General features: G+C 35.4%; 1 protein-coding gene across 4 annotated transcripts in view; it reads left to right on the top strand.

The window, feature by feature from the left end:
* LOC106880813 (double-stranded RNA-binding protein Staufen homolog) overlaps positions 1 to 24041 on the top strand; it is a 179383-nt gene that overhangs the window by 89978 nt on the left and 65364 nt on the right. For all 4 annotated transcript variants that reach the window (XM_089349260.1, XM_052966317.2, XM_089349259.1 and 1 more), the window contains 2 exons: positions 4547 to 4737; positions 5824 to 5900. In XM_089349260.1, the coding sequence (XP_089205386.1) occupies positions 4547 to 4737; positions 5824 to 5900 (268 nt within the window). The remainder of the gene's footprint in view (positions 1 to 4546; positions 4738 to 5823; positions 5901 to 24041) is intronic.

Below are 24041 nucleotides of genomic sequence, written 5' to 3'. Positions count from 1 at the left end.
TCAACTAAAATTTCAAGGCAGTCTAATGACTGAAACAAGTAAAAGAAAAAAGATAAAAGATGAATGTTGATAATTTAAGCAATATTGTTCTTCACTTCTTTTCATATTCAAGTATGCCATCATAACATTTCAAATGGCTTATAGTACTAGCTTCCCATATATCTTTGAATCAACTAGAGTCCTATCATAATCCCTGTTTTAATGTTGATTTTCTAATGCTAGAATGGTTTTCGCATGTCTTTTTGTTTCTATTTCAACTATGAAAACCAATGTTCTCAGATCAAACCTCACTTCTTCTGTTCATGGGTAAAGTCCATTGTTGGCTGAAAGCATATTTTCAACTCATGTTTTACATAATTTCATCCTAATGGTTTTGAAACTTTGAAAACAAAAAAAAAACCTTTCAAACTCAGATCACATAATTGTTATGACATCCTGCACCAGGGACAAAGGACTTATCGTATGTAATGCATGCACTGCATGCCTTACTATTTTTCCAGGATAAGTAATTTCTGTATTATATAAATTATTGATAATTTTCACTATTCTCATTGTACTTGTATTTTTTTTTTTTTGTATTTCCCATTCTTTCATTTGTTAGTATGAATTGTAAACAACTGATATTTAATAAGCATAAGTAAAGAAAATGCCTGTTTGCTTAGAAAAGAAGGAAAAGCAGTAAATATTTGCTTTCTTGCTCCCTCTTCAAAAGGAAGAGGGAATGTAAAAGAAAAAACAAATGAGTGGTCAAGAGAGAGAAAAACAGAGAAAGGCAACTTTTTTTTTCTGCTTGCTTTTAGTCATTGTAAGTAAGAGAGTTCTATTATTCTTTTTGAGAAGGGAGTATCTAAAAGATAGACAAAACAAATGAGTGAGTAGTCAAGAGAGAGAAAGGCAGAGAAAAGCAAATTTTTTTACTGCTTGTTTTCTTGTTATGTTAAACCAGCAGACACACTGTTGACATATTTTCTCCTGAAGCACTGATGTTTTTACTCTAAGTTGATGGCTTGAATAGCCCTACTGGATGAAATTGTTAGGTGATTTCCAAAGTTATCTGAGACATGTTGGAATTATTCATCTCAACAAGTATCCATTTTGTCTAAACAAAATTACTGTGTTTTCTAAGCTATTTTCAACTATATTAAAAAACCCAGAGGATTGGAGTGCTTCAGAATTAGCACAGGCAAGATGATTCATTGCAATCCTAGAAGATTTTCAGTTTAAATTAATTTTTTTTGATATTGAGTGGTTCAGAGATTCTGTTTTTAATTCTTCAAAAAAGTCTACTCGACATTTCAAGGTGCATTCGTGAGGTTGAAAACTTCAAAAAACAGTTGGTTGATACTGTTGCAGTAGGTGTAATTATTGTAATAATTGTGATGTGAGATTAGGCTGGCTACATATATTACAAACAGAAGCAAAACTCTTGAATATTTAACTTCAGATTTATTTAAAGGAAGGCTGAACATGAATACATACATAAATTGTCAAATCCTCACTGGTATAGAGACTAAGATATAGGGATCAACTTAACTGTGATTGCTAAACAATTAGTTATCTTCAAGATGCGAAACTGCTGAATCTTGTTGAAACTTTGTCCTTGATTTGTTTAGTTAGAGCTGAGTTGTGTTCTCTTTGAATGCCATGAGAGTTTTGGTAGGTATCCAGCACTAAACTGCTCAACTGGAGAAAAAGTGTAATTCTCAATAACACTTTAGGTAATGTTCTAACTGATATTATGATTTCCTGCAAACTGATGGGTTGAAAAAAAAAGGGGGTGGTGTTCATGTCAAGATTGCATGCCCCAACTGTGACTCATTACACTATCAAGAACAAATCTGAAGAATTTTACTGCTGAGTTATGGATGATGTTGCTGAACCACCAGAGAAATGTGGTTAACATCAAGAGCCAGAAGCTGTTTTAAGAACTTTCTTTAACAACCTTTTGCATGAAGTTATTGTTCACATTGAGCAAAAATTTAAAACACCATTGTTTAAAATCTTTGATTTCAGATTTTTACCATCAAAAGTTTGGATGGAAGCATTTTCATTTTTGGATATCTATAAAAACATATTGAATGAGATTTTACAAAGCAAGTGTCAAACAACCAAGAAGTTGCTGACATAATATGGAAGCTTGAATTAAATCAAATCTGACCTAAGTAACAAAATTTTTATGCCTGATTGTGACCATACCTGCCATATCTACTTCCCGTGAGAAACTACTTTCTTTATTAAAGCAAATAAATAATTATATGAAGTGTTCTCAAAGTGAAGAGGGATTGAGTAATTTGGTCTTCATTTCCATAAATGAAAACCTTATGAAGAAGATGAAAGTAGAGTGTGGTGCATTTACATTTTATACCAAAGTGGTCAATGACTTTACCAAAAAGAAACAAAGAATTAAACTGATTTACAAATAAATTTTATATAGCTCATTATTAGGTTTTATTATTTTCTCAGACTTCTCTTGTAATCAATAACAGTCATCATAGCAAGCTTATTGCCAAGATATTGCTAATGGAGGAACATCAAGTCCAATGCAGAGTGGGTATCAAGCCCAAAGTGTGGCCTTTTGGTAGACATGCATTTTCTCACATTAAAATTAGTTCATATCACATTCATAGATGATGTTGGGTGTGAATGGCTTTTAGTGAGGGGAGAAATAGGCTCCACTACCTCACTCTCAACCTTGGTGATTGTCCTGCATATTCTGTTTCCAAGTCACCATTCACCACCTAATTGTACCCCTATAATGAGATTATTTGTGCAAGTTATCTTGTTATCAACTGATCATGAGAAATGTAGAGATTTGTATCAGGTCATTAAGAATAAAATGTCCAATTTTTAACTGAAAGTTTATTTTACTTTGTCTCAACAAAAAGCAATGCAGTTAATCAAAGTATGCACCTAAATTATCAACACATTTTTCCCATTTTATCAGTAGCTTATTTATGCTGGCAGTGAAGAATTTTGGAGAGCAAGAGATGATGAAATCACGAAAGGCTGTTTTGCATCTTCTTCATATTTGAAGTTTTTTTCTTGTGAAAAGTTGCCAAGAAAACATGATAGTCAGTTGGTGCAAGATCTGGTGAATATGGTAGATGGCAGAGTACTTCCAAGTTCAGTTCCTGTAACTGAGTAGTGTTCTTTGTACTACATATGGTCGAGCATTGTCTTGCAAGAGAATTGACCAATCTCAGTTGTTTAATTGCAAGTTCACTCATCATTTCATCCATTTGGTTGATGCATACATCTACTGTAATTGACTTACCAGGTCTCATGAAGCTGTAGTGGATGACACCAGTGCTGGACCACACAAACAGACACCATTAGCTTTTTTTTGGTGAATATTCTTTTTTGGATTGTGTTTTGGCACTTCATCTCTATCTAACCACCGTGCAGAATGCTTGCTTTTGTTGAAAAGAATCCATTTTTCATCATACATTACAATATGATGCAAAAATGGTTTGCTTTTATGACGTGACAGCAAAGAACATCAAGTTTCAACATGATGTTTCATTTGATGCTTGTTCAGTTCATATGGTACTCGTCCAGCTTCTTTACCTTGCTGATTTGTTTCAGATGGTCCAATACAGTTGAAATCGAAACATCAAACCTACAGTTTCCAGCTCATCATTATCCACCTTGGTCTCAGGTCTACCACAGGGTTGATTTTCAAGAGTAAAATCCCCAGACCGGAACTTCTCAAACCATCGGCATACAGTGCACTCATTTGTCACATCTTCACCAAACACCTCATTGATGTTTGGAGCTGTCTGGGATGCATTGGTTCCACAATAGAACTCATATTCATAAACAACATGAAATTTTTATCTATCCATGGGTTTACAATAATTGATTTACATGAGAAAACTCATAATATAATCAGACACCATGGATTGCATTTCAAAAAGTGATGATTTAATCCTTCAATGTTGTAAAATAAAGAATTGTCACAATAAAGTATTAAAGTTAACGACTGTCAAACTTGGTGCATAAGAAAATCAGGCATTTAACTCTTAATGACCTAATAGATTGTTCATACAATTCTGTATTTCTGAAATGAGGACTTTTTGTATTACATATTAATTGTGGAGTGGTGTTCCCATCTTGGTTATTTGTTAAACTACATTTATTTCATATGTTTTGCTGAAAAACATATACAGAAATATTAACAAATTTCAAGCTTTATGAAGGGTCTTTCTCATGAGCAATTGTTAGATTATTCTGTAAATCATAGCTCTTAAAGTGTTGATATGAACTACATATGATATTCTTACATATTTTGATTTTCCTTCATGCTACTTTTTGATAATTCTTCAGTTTATATCAACTTTTTAAAAATCATATCCTTTGTCAATATGAATTCTTCTTAGAACTTGGGAATGAATCCCAAGCTATTTTATTTCTCTGCAGTTGTACAGATTCATTAATAGTTAAAAATGTAGCTGAAAGATATCTTTGAGTTTAATGGAAATTATAGCAGTTTCCGGCAATTATTTATTGAAATCTTAAAATATACTCCTTTTGATTTTATTTGTAGGTATCATTTCCCCAGGGTTTCTAAAATGAGTTATGTCTCTCTAAAAGTTGGTCATCATGAATTCAGTGGTGAAGGTTTAACCCGCCAAGCTGCCCGGCATAACGCTGCTGCTAAAGCACTTCAAGTCTTGCACAATGAACCAATTGTTAACACAAAAAAGAAAGAAGTTATTGAGGAATCAAACACTGAAGGTATTTCCATGTGACAATCATTACCAGATTGTAATTCTAACTTTCCTTTGTTTATCTGTATGTCTGCATGTTAAATGTCATGATATATTGTAACTGAAGCTACGCTATGGCTGAAGTCAGTAGTTACTGGCACCAAGCAATTTATTTATGTAAGCCAGTTCTTAATTCATTTACCTCTTACCTCTGTATATATAACTGGGAAAGTTGCCTATGTTAGATAGGTTAGTATTTTATTCAAGAAGATATTTGACTTCTCTCTACTTAATGCTTCAGAAACAATTTAAAGTATGATCCATTGGTATCTACGCAGATTAATTTCAGTGGCAGTGAAGCTAATGTCACCATTAGAAAACAAGCATTAAGATGTTTATAAGGATAATGATAATAAATGTTTCTAACATAAACACAAGACCAAAAATTTATCAAGTGGGGTGTAGTTGATTATACTGCCCCCGTTACTACCTGGCTGGTATTTTATTTTATCAGTCCTGGAAGGATTAAAAACAAAGTGTACTTTAGAATGGTTTTAACTCAGAATGTGAATGGCTGAAGCTAAACACTTACAAGACATTTTTGCCTGGCGTTGTTGAATATTTTTAACCATAGACTAATGAATTAAACTCCTTATTCTGATCTGAAACATATCTCAGCCCAACTCATCTGTTATGAGTTCTCTTTCTTTACCTGCTTTTGTGAACTTGCATTGTTATATTCCAAAGTGACACTGGAAGTAGATTCTGTAGAAGCAGTAAAATTAATCATGTAAATATATTGGTTTTAAATTTTGGCACAAGGCCAGCAAGTTCAGGGGAGGAGGTAAGTCAATTACTCAGCTGGTACTTATTTTATTGACCCCACAAGGATGAAAGGCAAAGTCGACCCTAGCAGAATTTGAACTCAGAGTGTACAGACAGACAAACTGCTGCTAAGCATTTTGCCTGACATGCTAACAATTCTACCAGCTCACTGCTTGATATTAATCATATAAATATATTTAAAAACAAACTGATTTTAACACAAAGTAATAAATATTTAGATTCCTGTCTCGAATCTTTTATGATTTAAGTTTTTTATTTCCCTATGTAGATAAAGACCAATTAAAATCTGAAATTAGTCTAGTCCATGAAATAGCTTTAAAGCGTAATTTGACAGTCTCTTTTGAGGTAAGTTGACTTTATCTAAAGTGTTTGTAACCATTTGATGCTGGGACTTTTGAAAATAAAATTACAATTTCTGGAAAAAAATCTTAAATGTATCTTAAATATACAAACACACACACACACACACCCTAAATTTCAAATGTCTGTTAAACTCTGTTATGAGTTGTTATCCTCAGAGTGCTATCAAAAACTAAAGTTAAAAAATTAATGCATACTGTTATTATTAGGTATACACACCAAAAATTCCTACTTAATTGCTCAGAATATCTATCTGTCTATCACTTTGTATCTGTCTTAATGCTCTTGCCTCCATGGCATATTGGATAACTTTTAGTATTCACATATACATGCACACACACACAAAAGTTATACTTAAAAATATCTTAACCAATTTCATAAATACAGAAAAATTTGTGTGTGACACTAAATTAGATGCTAATCTCTCTGCTGGCTGTTGAACTACTGCTAAATTAAATCCAAATGCTATGGGATATGAAAAGAGGCTAGATTGCTAAGCTCATTCATTATCATCATCATCGTTTAATATCTGTTTTCTATGCTGATATTTGTTGGACAGTTTGACATGGAACTGGGAGCTGTTCAGACTACAATTGTCTGTTGTGGCATGGTTTTTATGACTAGATGCCTTCCTAACACCAACCACTTAAGAGAGTGTGCTGGGTGCTTTTTTACATGCCACCGGCATGGTTGTGTTTATGCAGCGCCAGTACAAGTGCTTTTTATTTGACACCTGAAAGGACAAGCCTGTATGTGTGAAAGACAGTGATTTTACTTAGTCTTATCAAGTACAGGTAAATCCCAATATCCTTTTGCAGAATTTCAAGAAATTCAGATTATTTAACAACAAAAAAATGCATAGAGAAAATTATATCTTAATATAATAAAGACCTCTCCTTATTATGTCAACAGTTGTTTTTATTGCATTAGCATATATGATATGTGTATGTATATATATATATATATATATATATATATATATACACACACACACACACACACACACACACACACACACACACACACACACGCGCATGTACATATATATATAGAAAATATCATTAAAATTAATATTAACATCCTTGTAAATATATGTTAACACAATGTTATCAAGGCTATCCAAAATTAGCGAAATTCAAATTGAACATCTTGAAATATTACCAGTTAATAAATGCTAACAAAAAGGTTGTCCAAATTGAAGGTTACACAATCTGTGTCTGCATGTAAAAATTATGCTATTACATTCATTGAGACAGTCAGTGGATTGCATAATAAATAAGACTTCAGTTATGCCAAGATCTCGCTTGTTGTTATAGCTGGTATATGGTTTAGCATGGATGACTATGGATCACTTTAAAGTGTAAGAAATTGATTTGTTCTTGAGTTTATGGACAAGCTGAGAAGACCTACTGCTGGATTTTGCTTGGGACTTGAAGCTGGAATAGTGGTTGCCCACTCTAGCTTTCAAGGTGGTGCTGCAGAAGTTTATGTATACATATAGTTACAGTTGACAGCTGCTACTGTGCATTTGTAAACAATGTTTTTAGTAATACAGCAATTATCTAAGGGGCAGGAGTTTGGGCACCTGAAGCTGCATAGGTTCATAGGGGGTGTTCTGGATGAATTTGTGAGATGATTGTTATTTAGTGAAGGACCAGTGTTAGATTCATTTTCACTAGTGGCATTAAAAATGGTATTTTTTCAAAAGTTGTAACGAACGTTGGTGGGGTTGTAAATTATGATAGTTTTCATGTCTGATAATATCGTCTACATTGTTCTTTATTTGTTCTATATAGTTAGGCCTTGAGGTAAGTTTAAGGATCAGGTGTTAGTAATGGAATTGTAGTAGGAAGTTTGAGAGTTAGTATTGGTAAGTGGGTTTATTGATGTTCTGGATTTATATTTATGGAGCTGAGGTTAGGGTGAGTTATGTTATTAGAGTGGATATAAGCATGTTGTGAGTTTCTGGGATTCTTCTTGTTAAAATGTCAGATTACTCTGGCATTGTTAGTGGTGATGGAGTAAAAGTTTTATAGATTGGGGGTTAAAGATTTTTCTAAGGGAGCTGGATTTAGGGAAATGTTTTTCAAGTAAAGCAAAGAGTTTAGGTACCCAGGTCTGAAGATTAAGGGTGAAGTGTGAGTGGAACCAGATAACGTCACAGGTTTTTATTCATTTATTCCAATTAGTGAGGTTATTAGAGTGTGGATAGAGCTTTGAAGATGCGTGCTGGTGTCAATTTTGGTGGGTTGTGACGTAGTTAGAATTTGGAATCATCTGGTGGTAGGATTGTCTATTAGGCCATCTACTATTTTGAAATTTGGACGGATTACATGCTCTATTTTTTTGAGTGGTGGGGCAGAACTGTTTTTGGTTCTGGGTTTAGTGGAGAGAGGACTATTCCACATATTGATATATTTAATTGAATTTTTATAACTGATATGTTATAGGGCACAATTATAATATTCTGTGTATTAGTCAGATATTTCTTTATTAGCAGATAGTGAGGAAATCCGATAGAAAATGCTCTCTACGATAGATTTTTAGGATTGGTGACTGATAGTTGGAGGAAAAGTTGATGTAGTTGAGGTTCTTGCCAGGTTTGTGGTATGGGTAGAAGGTATGGATTTGTAAGTCTAGGATGACGTCTAAGAAATTAGCAGTTTTTTTCAATTTTTATCTTTCCTTACCCTTTATACCCTAAAATTTCTCTTAATTTGTCTTCCTCCACACCCATCCACACCCCTTTGTAAACTTACAAGTACATACACCTCTACTAGTTCATACAGTACATGCGCACACTCAACCATATCATCATCATCATCATCATCGTTTAACGTCCACTTTCCATGCTGGCATAATTTGGATGGTTTGACTGAGGACTGGCAAGCCAGGAGGCTGCACCATGCTCCAATCTGATTTGGCAAGGTTTCTACAGCTGGATGCCCTTCCTAACACCCAACCACTCCGAGAGTGTAGTAGGTGCTTTTTACGTGTCACTGGCTGTGACATATACGTTCCTTAATTCTTAGATTTTAGTCTTTACTACCATTCTTCCCCCTTTCCTCTAGACTTTCAATTTTACTACTATACCATCTCTTCTAGCATACATTTTTCTTCCTATGGACCACAAATACTTCCCCCTGCCTCCTCTCCATACTATCCTATTTAAATACCACTCCCCATTCCTTTCTCTGTGACTCAGCCAAAATGGCCCTATTGAAAACCACCTGCAAAATGATCTTGCTTAAATTCCTTACTTGTATCTCTCCCACTCCCTTATATATTTTTTTATTCTTTTTCCTCTTATATTCCTAATTTCTTTTCACAATTATATTCTCCACTCAAACTGTGCTCTCTATGCATTCTGATCAAATCTTCCATGTGTTAAAATGTGCCTCCTAATGACAATGTAAACTTTCATTTACCCAAGATACCCTTGGCCTGAAGAGTAGCCTGTGATAAACACCTCGCTTGGATATTTTCCACTTTTGAGGTTTCACTTACTATAAAACATATGTACCCAGATTTTATCTACTCCATTCCTTAACTCTTGTATGTGAGTGTATATATATATATATGTGTGTATGTGTATTTTTTCAGTGCATGCAAATAACGAAGAAAAATAAATTGTTACCAGGGTAGCAAAAATTCACATAAGTGCCAAAGATATTACAGCTTACTTTAAAGGTAGAAATTCCAGGGTTAAGTGAAATGTTTTTGTATAGTATGGATAAATTAAGAAATGGAGTCAAACACAGGTGTTATTCAGATCATCTATACTTCCAACATGTGTTACGAAAAAAGCATTGAGATTATTCCAGAGGGAATAAAAATGATGTAAAACAATGCAATCATCTCATCAGGGGAAAAAAATGAAAATAAAACACATCAATAAGCCATTTTAACTGAATTCAGTTAAAATGGCTTATTGATGTGTTTTGTTTCTCTGTTTATCCTGACAAGATGATTGCATTGTTTTACATCATTTTTATTCCCTCCGGAATAATCTCAATGCTTTCTTTGAAACATATGTTGGAAGTATAAATGATTTAAATAACCATCATCATCATTATCATTTAATGTCTCTTGTCTATGAGTTGGACGGTTTGGCGAGAGCTAACAAGCTGGGGAGCTACTCCAGACTCCAGTGTGATTTAGCATGGTTTCTACAACTGGATGCCCTTTCTAATGCCAAACTCTTTACAGAGGTTTTTACACAAGCGCTTTTATGTGGCAATGCACAGGTGCTATTATGTGGAACCAGTGCAAGTACTTTTTACATGGCACCAGCACAGGACTCTTGCAAGCCACTCCTCTCCACCAGGGGGACTGGCCTTAACACTTCTATTGTGGAACATGGGTTTTCTCAAGTACAGCAAGGCATCAGACATCTCAGTCCTTTGTCATCTTGCCTGAAAGGTTGTTCTTTGAGAGATCAGCACTTCTTTATGGAGCTGTCAGCATTCATCTGCATCACAATACCAAATCAGTGCAGTGTTCTCTCAATGCACTAGCACTCTGTCAAATATGTACACTTACATTACACTATCTGGAAGAGTATACTATCCTCATACCTCTCTAATCTTCACATGTTCTCTGCATTCAAGGCCCATGTCTCACCATGTAGAATTGCTGTCCATATACATGCATCATGCAATCTTCCTTTCACTGAGCTAACAGAGGTAACAGCTCTGAATTTCCTCCATCCTATTTCTTATTTTAGCTATCACACTCTTTGTGCATCCTCCCCACTATTAATTTGATCCCTGAGGTAGCAGAAATTATCAACTACTAGGCGTAGGAGTGTCTGTGTGGTAAGTAGCTTGCTTACGAACCACATGGTTCCGGGTTCAGTCCCACTGTGTGGCACTTTGGGCAAGTGTCTTCTACTATAGCCTCGGGCCGACCAAAGCCTTGTGAGTGGATTTGGTAGATGGAAACTGAAAGAAGTCCGTCGTATATATGTATATATATATATGTTTGTGTGTCTGTGTTTGTCCCCCCAACATCGCTTGACAACCGATACTGGTGTGTTTACGACCCCGTAACTTAGCGGTTCGGCAAAAGAAACCGATAGAATAAGTACTAGTAGATTTGCTCGACTAAAGGCGGTGCTCCAACATGGCCACAGTCAAATTTGAGACAATAATTTTCTTGAGTCTCTATAGTTTTTATAGATCTTGTGCATCTTCCACATACAAACACTACCTTCTCTGATCACCTTCCTATTAATCCACTGCATCTCGTGTGTCTACAGCTTATGCTGGGTACTGCCTACACCTTTCCTACAAATCAAACAAGGCCACCTACCTGAATGGGTAGTGTCTTGTCTGTTTTCTTGCTTACTATGACCTTAGTCTTTGCTAAGTTAACCTTAAGGCCCTTAGATTCCAGGCTTTGTTTCCACACCTGGAATTTCCCAAGTTTCCTCAGAGCCCACCATATCACACAGTGGGGTACTCTATCAAAGGCTTTCTCCAGATCAAAAGATGCCAAGTATATTCATTTATTCTTAGCTAAGTACTTCTCTTGCAGTTACCTGACTATGAAAATAGCATCAGTAGTGCTTCTTCCCTGGACGAAGTTAAACTGCATTTCGTGAAGACAATTCTGCTAATTAATTGGGCTATAACTCTCTCCATAATTTTCATCACTTAGTCCAGGAGTTTGATGCCTCTATAATTGCTTCTATCTAAAGCATCATCCTTACCCTTGTAGCAGCTAACAATTATGCTGCTATGCCAGTCATGGGATATTACACCTGCTTGAATGACCTGATTAACTATGTAGGTGACTAGCCCATATCCTACCTAATTAGATATTTTGAGCATCACAGCCATGATTCCAGATGGACCAGGGGCTTTCCCAGTTTTCATGTTTTTAATTCTTATCTTCCATACTATTGTCTACTAGGATAGCTGGTCCCTTTGTTGGGTTCACATGAGGGAGACTTCCTTTATCTCATTCATTCTCTACATTCAACAATTTCGCATAGTAACTTGTCCATGCTTTTTTCTGGTCTGCATCACTAAGTGCAAGCATACTATTATCCATCCACACGCACTTTTCTCCCACAATATTTAGATTCTCCCTGACACACTATGTTACCTTTTATGTCCCTCTTAATGTCACTGTTCCACCACTACTACGTCTGGCAGAGGCTTTGCTCCAACAACAGATTTGGTCCATTGCCCTTAGTAGATTGTCCTGTACGAACTTCCAGTTGTCCACTATATCATGTATTCATATATCTCTATCTCTTCCTCCTCCTTATCAACAGCCTCATTTAGGACATTTCTAAATCTCTGTCCATTTGTAGGATCCTTGAGCTTCCACAACCTTCTTTTCCATATTGGCTTGCATCTGGATCTTTCTTGCTCTAAGCCTGAAGTCACTAACCACTAGCTTATGTTGAGTTGAGCATTTTTCACCTGGGAAAGATTTTGCAATTATGAGCAGACATCTGTCCCTTTGTCTGGTGAGGATGTAGTCAATTTGGCTGATGTGCCCACCAGATTGATGAGTGATCAGATGGTTGACAGGTTTTCTGTCAAAAGTTAGTGTTGCAGACCAGTAAGTCATGAGCATCACAAAACTCCAGCAGCCTTGTCTCCTCCTCGTTTCTGGAGCCAAAGCCATAGCTTCCATGTACACTCTGAAATCCATCAGTGTTTTCCAACACGTCCATTGAAGTCCCCTGTCATGAGAATGTCATCATCATCTTTCATCATCAAGGTAGTTCTCAGAAAGGATTCATAGAAGCAGTCCTTCCAAGTATTTGTGAGTTAAGCATGCAGTTGCATGAATCACAGTTATTCTTAACTTAATAATCCTATCACATACCCTGACTACCTCGATCACCTTATCCACCCATTTCTCTGCTAGTAAAAGCAGACTGCCTAATTTTTTATTTTTTTGTGTTCTCTACTTTTATTCTGGCTTGTATCTTCCATTAGATGGGGTAAGTCCTCTTTCCCAATACATAAAAGACCATTAACATTAACACCAGCATACAATTCACAATGGAACACAACCATGAGGAACTCCCTTTCCTAGACATACTGATTAGATAAAATAAATACAAAAATAGAAACAGACATTTTTTACAAGGCTACAGACGCTAAACAATATCTATTATTTAGCTCATGTCACCCAAGACATATCAAAACAAATAGCCCCTCCAACCTTGCAAGAAGGATTTGAACCATAGTATCTGAAAAAAATACCAGAGAACTAAAATATCAGGAGCTTAAAAATGTACTCCAGGACAGGCGCTACTCAACTCAACTCATATATGAAGGAATTAAACATGCAAAATTGATTAATATTAAAACATTAAGAAAAGCCAAACATAACAACACATCTACCGTCAAAGCACTACCTTATATCTCCACACACAACTCCAGAAACAAAGATGCATTCAATATCATCGTCCAAAATCTTCCAATACTACATAGGGACCCCTAACTTAAGGAAATTCTACATAACCATAAAATCATTATGAGCAGCAAACAGCCTAAGACATTGAAAAAAATTCACAATAATGCCAAACTATTCTGTAGAACAACGGATACAAGAGTCGTAATGCCCTAATAGCAGAACATGTCCCACTCTGTTGGAAGGAATTCCATTTCAGACAAGGACAAATATTCAAAATCAAATCTAGCTCACTTGCACCTCCCAAAACCTCATTTACATAATCAGATGCTTGGGCTGCCATCGAAACTATATTGACTCAACAGGAAATTCGATCTGAAAGAGACGTACGGTCCACAGACAACAAATTTCCTCCCCAGAATATCACCAAATATACCTTAGTCAACACATGTGCAGAACAATTACAACCACAATTCATAATTTTCCCATTTTATCAACTTGCCTTCTGGACCTCAACACAAGTAAGTCTGACTAAAGAAGCCTCATTTATCCAAAAATATAAACCAGAATTAAATATGAACCCATATTAAAAATAAAGGACTTACCCCATCTAATGGGAGATACAAGCCAGAATAAAGTAGAGAACGAAAAAAATGTTTTACATTACAGATCTACTTCCCCTTTACTGCAAAATAAATGAGTGAACAATTATTCCCCCTAGCAATTTATCTCTTTCAACTCAGTTTGATGAGCAATGCGAAACCGCTCTTTACTTCAATTATGTTGAAAGAACAAAACCTTATTTTGTACAAAATTGTATATCTTTATTATCATGGCTCTAATATATTCTTAACCCTTTCGTTACTATATTTCTGACCAAAATACACCTCTCGTGAGTTTCAATTAAATTCTAAATTAATCATGAATTTAGACTAGTTTTATTAGACAACTGTAACTTTTTTTACTTATCAACATATTAATGTGATATTTGGAACATAATTAAAGAAAGGGTTCTTAATCAATTCTATTGCATAACTTTTGTCTCAAAGTGACTCTAATTACAGGTAAATCCAGGTAAACTGAGCAAAAGGTAAAAATATTAAAATTTTGTTTAAACATCACCATAGAAAATGAATCATCAGCTAATATTTCAATTGGGTATGCAACAAAATTTTGATATAGAAAAATTGTGCACTTCACTAGATTATCAGTTGAATTTAATGCACAGAAGAACAGGTGTACCATAAAGGTGAAATAAACTGAAATACTGGAATCCACCTAAATCTACTGCAAGTTTGACTGAACTAAAAAAAATCGGTCAAAAAATAATATACGGCCCTGCTTATGGAATGGAAGTGATAAATTCCAGACCACATCGTATCCTACGCCATGCTGACTAACATTATTTTCCCTGTATATAAACTAAATCCACAGCAGTACCCAGTATTTGCTTCACAAATTTTCCACTTTGATCCCCCACTTCGTTGACTTTCCTGGCATATACTGTTTGTTTACATTCTGCGTAACAGTTTGTTTCCACAGTGATCGCTTCAAACAAGCATACTGAAAAAAATAAAAGGTTTTGCTTCCTAAGAAAGACTATGGATAGACCCCCATCTTCTCAGAAAAATTGCTAATAAAAACATTTTTAAAGTTTTTACTTCATTCCGATGTAAAATCGTCTTTGCTGTTACTATCACTGCTTTCAGTTTCCTATTCATTCTCGTACACCACGTGCTTTTGTACCTCATTCATTCTTTTTCTCGCTATCTCCATATTTTCCATTGAAAAACTTTTAAATTCGGAAAAACTGCTTGATAGCATGAAACTCCTATCCATTTTCAAAGCTGAAAAAAAAAATCGATGCCAAAAAACTGGAAAAAAATCTCCCAAAATTCACCGAGTTCAGATATCACGTCAAGCAATGTCGGATACAATAACTCAACTATTTACAAAGTGAAATCATGTAATTTCACAAATGTACTAATGAGATTTGTGCTTAAATTCACGTTTAAATAACAATGGGTACTCTCGGCCTGGTTGGTATTATGAACCAAATATTTTTTCGGCCGGCTACAGCCGGGTTAGTATCGAATGGGTTAAATCTTGTAAAAGAAATCTGTGTTTTTTTCATCTTCTCCCTTTCTTTCTCTCTCTTCCTCTCTCTCTCTCTCTCTCTCTCTCTCTATCTCTCTCTCTCTCTCTCTCTCTCTCTATATATATATATATATATATATCATCATCATCATCGTCGTCGTCGTTTAACGTCCGCTTTCCATGCTAGCATGGGTTGGACGATTTGACTAAGGACTGGTGAAACCAGATGGCTACACCAGGCTTCAATCTGATTTGGCAGAGTTTCTACAGCTGGATGCCCTTCCTAACGCCGACCACTCAGAGAGTGTAGTGGGAGCTTTTACGTGCCACCGGCACGAAGGCCAGTCAGGCGGTACTGGCAACGGCCACGCTCAAAATGGTGTATTTTATGTGCCACCTGCACAAGAGCCAGTCCAGGGGCACTGGCAGCGGTCTTGCTCGAAAGTCCTTACACATGCAACAGGCACAAGTGCCAGAAAGGCGACGCTGGGCACAGGTGCCATCATAATTTCGCTTTCGCTTGAACCAATAAGTCTTCGCAAGCTGAGTTTCGTGTCCAATGAGGGAGACGACGTTGGCATAGGTGCCAGTCGTCGAATTTAGTTCGATTTCACTTGCCTCAACAGGTATTCGCAAGTGGAGTTTGGTGTCCAATGAAGGAAGGAAGGTATGCATAAGTGGACTGGCTGAGGCCTTAGATTTAAGTCTCACTTGGCTTGCCGGGCCTTCTCACGCACAGCATATTTCCAGTTGGCAGAGTTTCTGCAGCTGGATGCCCTTCCTAACGCCGACCACTCAGAGAGTGTAGTGGGAGCTTTTACGTGCCACCGGCACGATGGCCAGTCAGGCAGTACTGGCAACGGCCATGCTCAAAATGGTGTATTTTATGTGCTACCTGCACAAGAGCCAGTCCAGTGGCACTGGCAACGATCTCTCTCGAAAGTCCTTACACATGCCACGGGCACAAGTGCCAGAAAGGCGACGCTGGGCACAAGTGCCTTCACGATTTCGCTTTTCCTAATAAGTCTTCGCAAGCTGAGTTTCGTGTCCAGTGAAGGAGACAACATTGGCATGGGTGCCAGTCGTCGAATTTAACTCTATTTCGATTTCACTTGCCTCAACCGGTCTTTGCAAGTGGAGTTTAGCGTCCAATGAAGGAATGTACGCATGAATGGACTGGTTGAGGCCTTAACTTTAGGTCTCACTTGGCTTCCTGAGTTTTCTCATGCACAGCATATTTCGGTCAGAAGTCATTGCCTCGTTGAGGCCAAATGTTCGAAGGTCGTGCCTCACCACCTCATCGCAGGTCTTCCTGGGCCTACCTCTTCCACAGGTTCCCTCAACTGCTAGGGTGTGGCACTTTTTCACACAGCTATCCTCATCCATTCTCGCTATATGACCATACCATCGCAATCGTCTCTCTTGCACACCACAACTGATGCTTCGTAGGTTCAACTTTTCTCTCAAGGTACTGATACTCTGTCTAGTATGCACACTGACATTACACATCCATCGGAGCATACTGGCTTCATTCCTTGCGAGCCTACGTATGTCTTCAGCAGTCACAGCCCATGTTTCACTACCATGAAGCATGGCTGTTCGTACACATGCGTCATACAGTCTGCCTTTTACTCTGAGTGAGAGACCCTTGTCACCAGCAGAGGTAAGAGCTCTCTGAACTTTGCCCAGGCTATTCTTATTCTTGTAACTACACTTTCAGTGCACCCTCCCCCACTACTAACTTGGTCACCTAGATAGCGGAAGCTATCAACTACGTCTAGTTTTTCTCCCTGGAATGTGGCAGAAGTTGTTTTCTGCACATTCACAGTGTTTATTGCTCCTGAACATCTGCTACATACAAAAACTAACTTCCTAGTTAACCTTCCTTTGATATTGCTACACCTCTTATGTGTCCATAGCTTGCACTGGGAGTATCTTATAGAGTTTCTACCCACGCCTTTTCTACAGATTGAGCAGGGCCATCTACCTGAAGGTGTTTGTGTGTGAAGGTGTTTGTGTGTTGTCTACCTTCGTACTTATTAGGACTTTGGTTTTTGCTAGGTTGACTCTAAGGCCCTTCGATTCTAGTCCTTGCTTCCACACCTGAAACTTCTCCTCTAGTTCTGATAGTGACTCAGCAATTAGTGCAAGGTCATCAGCATAGAGGAGCTCCCAGGGGCAGCCTGTCTTGAATTCCTCTGTTATCACCTGGAGGACTATGATAAATAGGAGGGGGCTGAGGATTGAACCTTGGTGGACCCCTACCTCTACCCGGAATTCTTCACTGTACTCGTTGCCAACCCTCACCTTACTGACAGCTTCCCTGTACATGGCTCGCACAGCTTTCACTAACCATTCTTCTATACCTAGTTTCCTCATTGACCACCATATGAGGGATCGGGGGACCCTGTCAAAGGCTTTTTCCATGTCAACGAAAGTCAGGTACAAAGGTTTATCTTTGGCTAGGTATTTCTCCTGCAGCTGCCTTACCAGAAATATAGCATCAGTGGTGCTTTTCCCTGGCACAAACCCAAACTGCATCTCATCTAAACTGACTCTCTCCCTAATCAGTTGAGCTATGACCCTTTCCGTGACTTTCATTACATGATCTAACAACTTGATACCTCTGTAATTATTTGTAACTAAAGCGTCACCTTTACCTTTGTAGCAGTTGACTATGGTGCTGCTACACCAGTCATTGGGTATGACTCCTTCATGTATCACTTGGTTAACAATACGGGCGACACTGCCAGATATTTTGAGCATCTCTGCAGTGATTCCTGAAGGGCCAGGGGCTTTCCCTGTCTTCATACTTTTAATTGATTTATCTACCATAGTACTGTCAATTCGGATAGCTGGTCCCTCTGTTGGGTCGACATTCGGCAGACTCTCTTTCTCCCATTCATTCTCTTTTTTGAGCAATCTTTCGTAGTGGCGTCTCCATAACTCTTTCTTTGCAGCCTCGTTTAGTGCAAGTGTACCATCATCCATGCGAACACATTTCTCTCCGACGACATCACGATTCTCTCTCACACAGTATGGCAACACGAAATACCTCAAGTCTTTGGTCCTCACGGCGCAGAACATTGGCAAACTTTTTCTTATCTGCTTCCCGTCTGGCTAAATAAACTTGTCGCCTAACTTCCTTTCTGGCAGTCTGATACAATTCCTATATATATATATATATATACATATATATATATAATACTTTATTTAAAAGCAGCAGAAATATAACAAAAAAAACGTTACTCTGAGTTTTGCTTGGTGTACCTACGGAATTTGATTTTTCTAATGAGATCAAAAAGGTCCTTCTCGAAGGGTGATAGTGGATTTTCATCGATGAGTTCTTGAAACTTGGTTATTTTCCCTAAAACTATATATTATATATATATACCGGAGTAAGCACATGAAATGTGCAACAAAGTGGAAAAAAAGAGTACTCAAATACCAGAGGTAGAGTAATATGCTTTATTTAAAAGCAGCAGAAATATAACAAAATAATAAGGAAGATAAAATTAGTACATATTTAACCGGTGTAATAGTTAAAGCTATACTATTTCAAGCTAAAAACGTTTATTTAATTATCATTAAAATCAATTGAATAATAGAAAAATACAAGAATATTTATTTCTACAAACGTAAGAATAAAAATGTGTATATATATGTATGTGCATTTGAGTATACATATGTATATTTTTTTGTGTGTATAAACTAGAGTATACATATGAGTGTATATATCTATATATATAAAAATGAGAATGTGTGTCTGTCTGTCTGTCTGTCTGTCTGTCTGTCTGTCTGTCTGTCTGTCTGCCTGTCTGTGTGAATCCCTAAAACTCGAGAACTACGCAACCAATTTCATTCAAATTTTACACATGCCTTACTTAGGGTTCCAGTTGTGTTTTAGTCAAAAAAAATTATTAACTTCTTGCAGAGTTCAAGCACACGGCAACATAATATCTCCTCCACTATTTAAGTATTACGTGTCAAAAGTGAAACAAAAACACTCATGTCAAATACTTTCACTTTAAAAATGAAACTATTCCACTAACTGAAACAATCACATTTCGATACTGTAGTGACAGATACTTTCACAGAGAGAGAAAGAGAGAAAGAGAGAGACAGAAAGAGAGAGACAGAAAGAGAGAGAGAGAGAGAGAGAGAGAGATGTATATGTATACATATACATGTATATGTACACCATTTCGATACTGTAATGACAGATACTTTCAGAGAGAGAGAGAGAGAGATGTATATGTATACATATAGATGTACACGTATATGTATATATATAGATCTATACATACATGTATATGTATACATATGTGTAGATGTATATATATATAGATGTACATGTAATATGTATACATATATACATATATACATGCATACAGATATCTATACATATATACACCCATCACACACACATACACATGCAGACAAACACACACATTAGTCATTTGTTTTCTTATCCAAAACTACGTCAAAAGTACTGAATGGATCTTTATGAAATTTGGAAATTATATTCTTTGCATAACGGCCATAACTCCCATGAAAATTCATATATTTTTGATGTTGATGAAATTTTAACCCGAACATAACAGATGAGCATTATTTAGAAAATGATGTCACATGTTATCGAGGCTACCATTCTTTCTGGATGTGCAAAAGGGGATGACGTCTTTATTCCAAGAATTCCTCTTATTCTATCAGGAGCAGACATTCCTTTTACATTCAGAAGACTACAATTCCCCCTTCGTGTGACTTTTGCCATGTCCATAAACAAATATCAGGGTCAAACACTGTCTGTAGCTGGTCTTCTCTTGGAAGAGCCATGCTTCTCACATGGACAACTGTATGTTGGCTGCTCAAGAGTGGGCAGCAACAAAAAACCTATTTGTATATGCTCCACAAGGGAAAACAAGGAACATAGTTTACAATGGGGTGTTATAATCACAACAGCAAGAAAGTATGTACATGATCACCTTCTTTTACGAAACTTCATTGACTTTCATATATTTATATTGATATACATATATATATACGTGTGTTTGGATGCGTGTGTGTATATACATCTCTATATATAAAGATGATGCGTAGTCTAGACGGCGTTTTTAGATTTCATTATTCTCTTTAACCCGGGCAACGCCGGGTATTTCTGCTAGTTTTATATATATATGTATATATGTATGTATATGTGAATCTATATAATATGTATATTTGAGTGTATGGGAGGGTGAGTGGGAGTGTGTATTTTTATATATATTCTTTATTTATTTATATGTGTGTATGAGTGTATTTGTATTTATATGTATGTTTAGGTAGGTACATGTGTGTATGTGTAGATATATATTTATGTATATATATAGTAGTTTTATTTTTATTGGTAGGTTAATATTTTAGGAAGTTTAAGGTTTTATATTACAATGACACTACGTTTTTATAAGACTAAATCAATAGTAGTATTTTAGTATTTTAGCTTATTTCATAATATTATATTATTTAATTTACGACTCTTAGTCTTATTATTAATTTATTATATATTAGAATTTAAATTTTATTAATATGTTTTATAAGATAGCTATAGTTTTTTGTTCTTTTTATGTTGTTAGTTATATAAATTTTAAATTTTTCATTCATTTTTTAAAGTATTATTATTTCATTCATGTTTTCGTATTCTATTCTCTATTTTAACGTAGTGTTTTCGCGCGACCTCTTGCTTAAAACGCTATAGCTATTAGATAACGTCTTAGTTTCAGTTTGAATTACGGAGAAATATGGATAAGTACTGTTTTTATTTTGCTAAAGATTTTCTACTATTTGAAAATAATATGTATTCTTGTTTTTTATATTATTCATTTGGTTCTTTATAGATTATTTTTAATAGATAACTTATTTAACACTGAATTATTTATAAGTTATAGAACTTCGATTTGAATAGTGTTGTTATATTTTCGATTATTTTTGATTGATAATATTTGATTAATAATTAGTCTTTATTGTTTATAATATCGTTAAAGGTTTTTTTTATTAAAACTTTGTATATATATATAAAGTGTAATCTTTTATTCTTAATAATTTTTTTCTTTCCTAATTTTTTCATTCATAATTTTTTCATATTTTTATTCTTACGTTTGTAGAAATAAATATTCTTGTATTTTTCTATTATTCAATTGATTTTAATGATAATTAAATAAACGTTTTTAGCTTGAAATAGTATAGCTTTAACTATTACACTGGTTAAATATGTACTAATTTTATCTTCATTATTATTTTAAACTTAAACTTCGTTCAAATTGAATTTAAAACAAAGATAATTTATGTAAGCTGTTTTTTGTATATAATATACATGTTATTATAATGGAAGAAGGGAGGATTATTGAATGGTTATTATTTTGATATTTTTAATAATTTTTATATCTTTATAAAATAAGTATTTCATATTAATTCATTTGGTACTTATTGTTGGTTGAGATATATAAATCTAAGTATTGTTCTACTTAAGATCTGACGATTAGCTATATTTTTGAATAAAATTTAATTTTCGATAATTTCAATTGATTTTAATCGATTTAAATTTCCTTTCTATTTGAAAATTAGTTATGAAACACGTGTAATCATTTTATTATATTTATCTTATGATATTTACTTTGCTTTATATTATACTCATTTATTGTGCTTTTAATTGTTAATTTTTCTATATGTGATAGTGGATTTTCATCGATGAGTTCTTGAAACTTGGTTATTTTCCCTAAAACTATATATTTTATATATATTTTATCTTTATAGCTCAATTTAATTTTAATTTTTTATAAATTGCTTTTAATTGAGTTTTTACTTGTAATTTTGGATTTTGTCCCTAATATTATTATATATATATATATATATATATATATATATATATATGATGCTAAGCATTATACCAACAGAAACAATGAAGAGGTCACCATAAGAAAGTAGCATTTACCAAATCAGTGAACAAACCTCACTGTATAACAGTAGTACCTGGCCACCTGGTGAGCTTAGAATTTATTGAAGATAGTCTTGCCTTAAATGAAATCAAACAAAAGAATGTACTACCAATCCTTAGCATCTGTTGAATGAATAGCAAAATAAATCTAACACCACCACATACATCTCCATCCCCCATATAAGTGCCATTCCTTCCTCTGTTTCCATTACCTTACCCTCTTTCCCACCAAATACACACAGAAATACCCACCTATATCACTTGACCTTCAGAAAACAGCTCTCTTTGGTTCATCCACTGTTATATTGTCTGAAGAAACGAATCGTCTCAGGAATACAGACTGTTATCTTAAAAGTCATGTGATCCACCCTCACTTGACAACCAATGTTGGTGTGTTTACATCCCTGTAACTTAGCAGTTCGGCAAAAGAACCAATAGAATAAGTACTAAGGTTACAAAGAATTAATACTAGAGTCGATTCTTTCCACTAGAAACCCTTTAAGGCAAGCATGACCATAGTCAAATGACTGAAACAAGGAAAAGAAAATAACTAATCTTTATCTTTACATTTGCGTGTGTAGTATGTATGTATGTATATATATATGTGCATATGTATGTACATGCATGTGTGTGCTATGTACTTGTATATGTCTGTGCATGTGTGTGTACTTGTATATGAAAATACACATGCATAAATTTGTTTGTCCTCCTGGGTCAGTACATATGTGTGATTTTGTATATATACCCATTTTGTGTTATATACTCATATATATATATATATATATATATGCATGTATATAAATGTTATATATACATATATATCTAAATGCTTGTGTGTATGTGTGTGTACCTCTCCCCACCCCCCATTCATTGGTGCTATATGTGCTGCTTCTGATTTCTATCTAAATATAAGAATTTCTAATAGGAAATTCTTTACATGTCTGACATGTAAAACTTTCTAATTTCTATTAGCAAATAAAACACATGTTATAGTGAATAAATAATACCAAAAATTTCCTGTTTGGTTATACAGTAACTCTGCAAATGATATTTTCCAAATTCTCAATTTTTATAAGTATTTTCAAGTATTATGCAGCAGCAACTGAGACTACATATTGGATATGTAGTAATGGATAATGAATAATGGAGTAAGCAGATATGCTTCAAGAGGAAACAGCTGGGATTTATATACGCATACATCATCATCATCATCGTTTAACATCTGCTTTCCATGCTAGCATGGGTTGGACGATTTGACTGAGGACTGGCGAACCAGATGGCTACACCAGGCTCCAACCTGATCTGGCAGAGTTTCTACAGTTGGATTTAGGAAGGGCATCCAGCTGTAGAACAACAGTCAGCATACAGAGAGTTAGAGCTTTGAACAACAGTCAGCATACAGAGTAAACAGTTGACAAAGACAAACATTAAGGGCCGTTAAGCCAAGACACATTGTAATGGATGACATCTGGGAGAAATTTTGAAAGGATAAAGAATAGATAGAAGAGAAGAAAATAGTAGAAGGGAAAAGAATGTCAGGAGGTGAGAAAAATGATGTCTAGCTAAGTAGTTGCTGCATCTAGAAAAGACAGAGGTGAGAGAAATGGCCTGTAGTTATGTGGGAGCAAACAGGCAGAGAAACAAGAGAGAGGATGAGGGAAAGAAACAAAAGGAGTGAG

This window comes from Octopus bimaculoides, chromosome 3 (genome assembly GCF_046866305.1).
Source record: "Octopus bimaculoides isolate indiv1 chromosome 3, ASM4686630v1, whole genome shotgun sequence".
NCBI lineage: Eukaryota > Metazoa > Mollusca > Cephalopoda > Octopoda > Octopodidae > Octopus > Octopus bimaculoides.
Note: the sequence above shows the minus strand (reverse complement) of the source record. Positions and strands in the feature narration are given on the sequence as shown.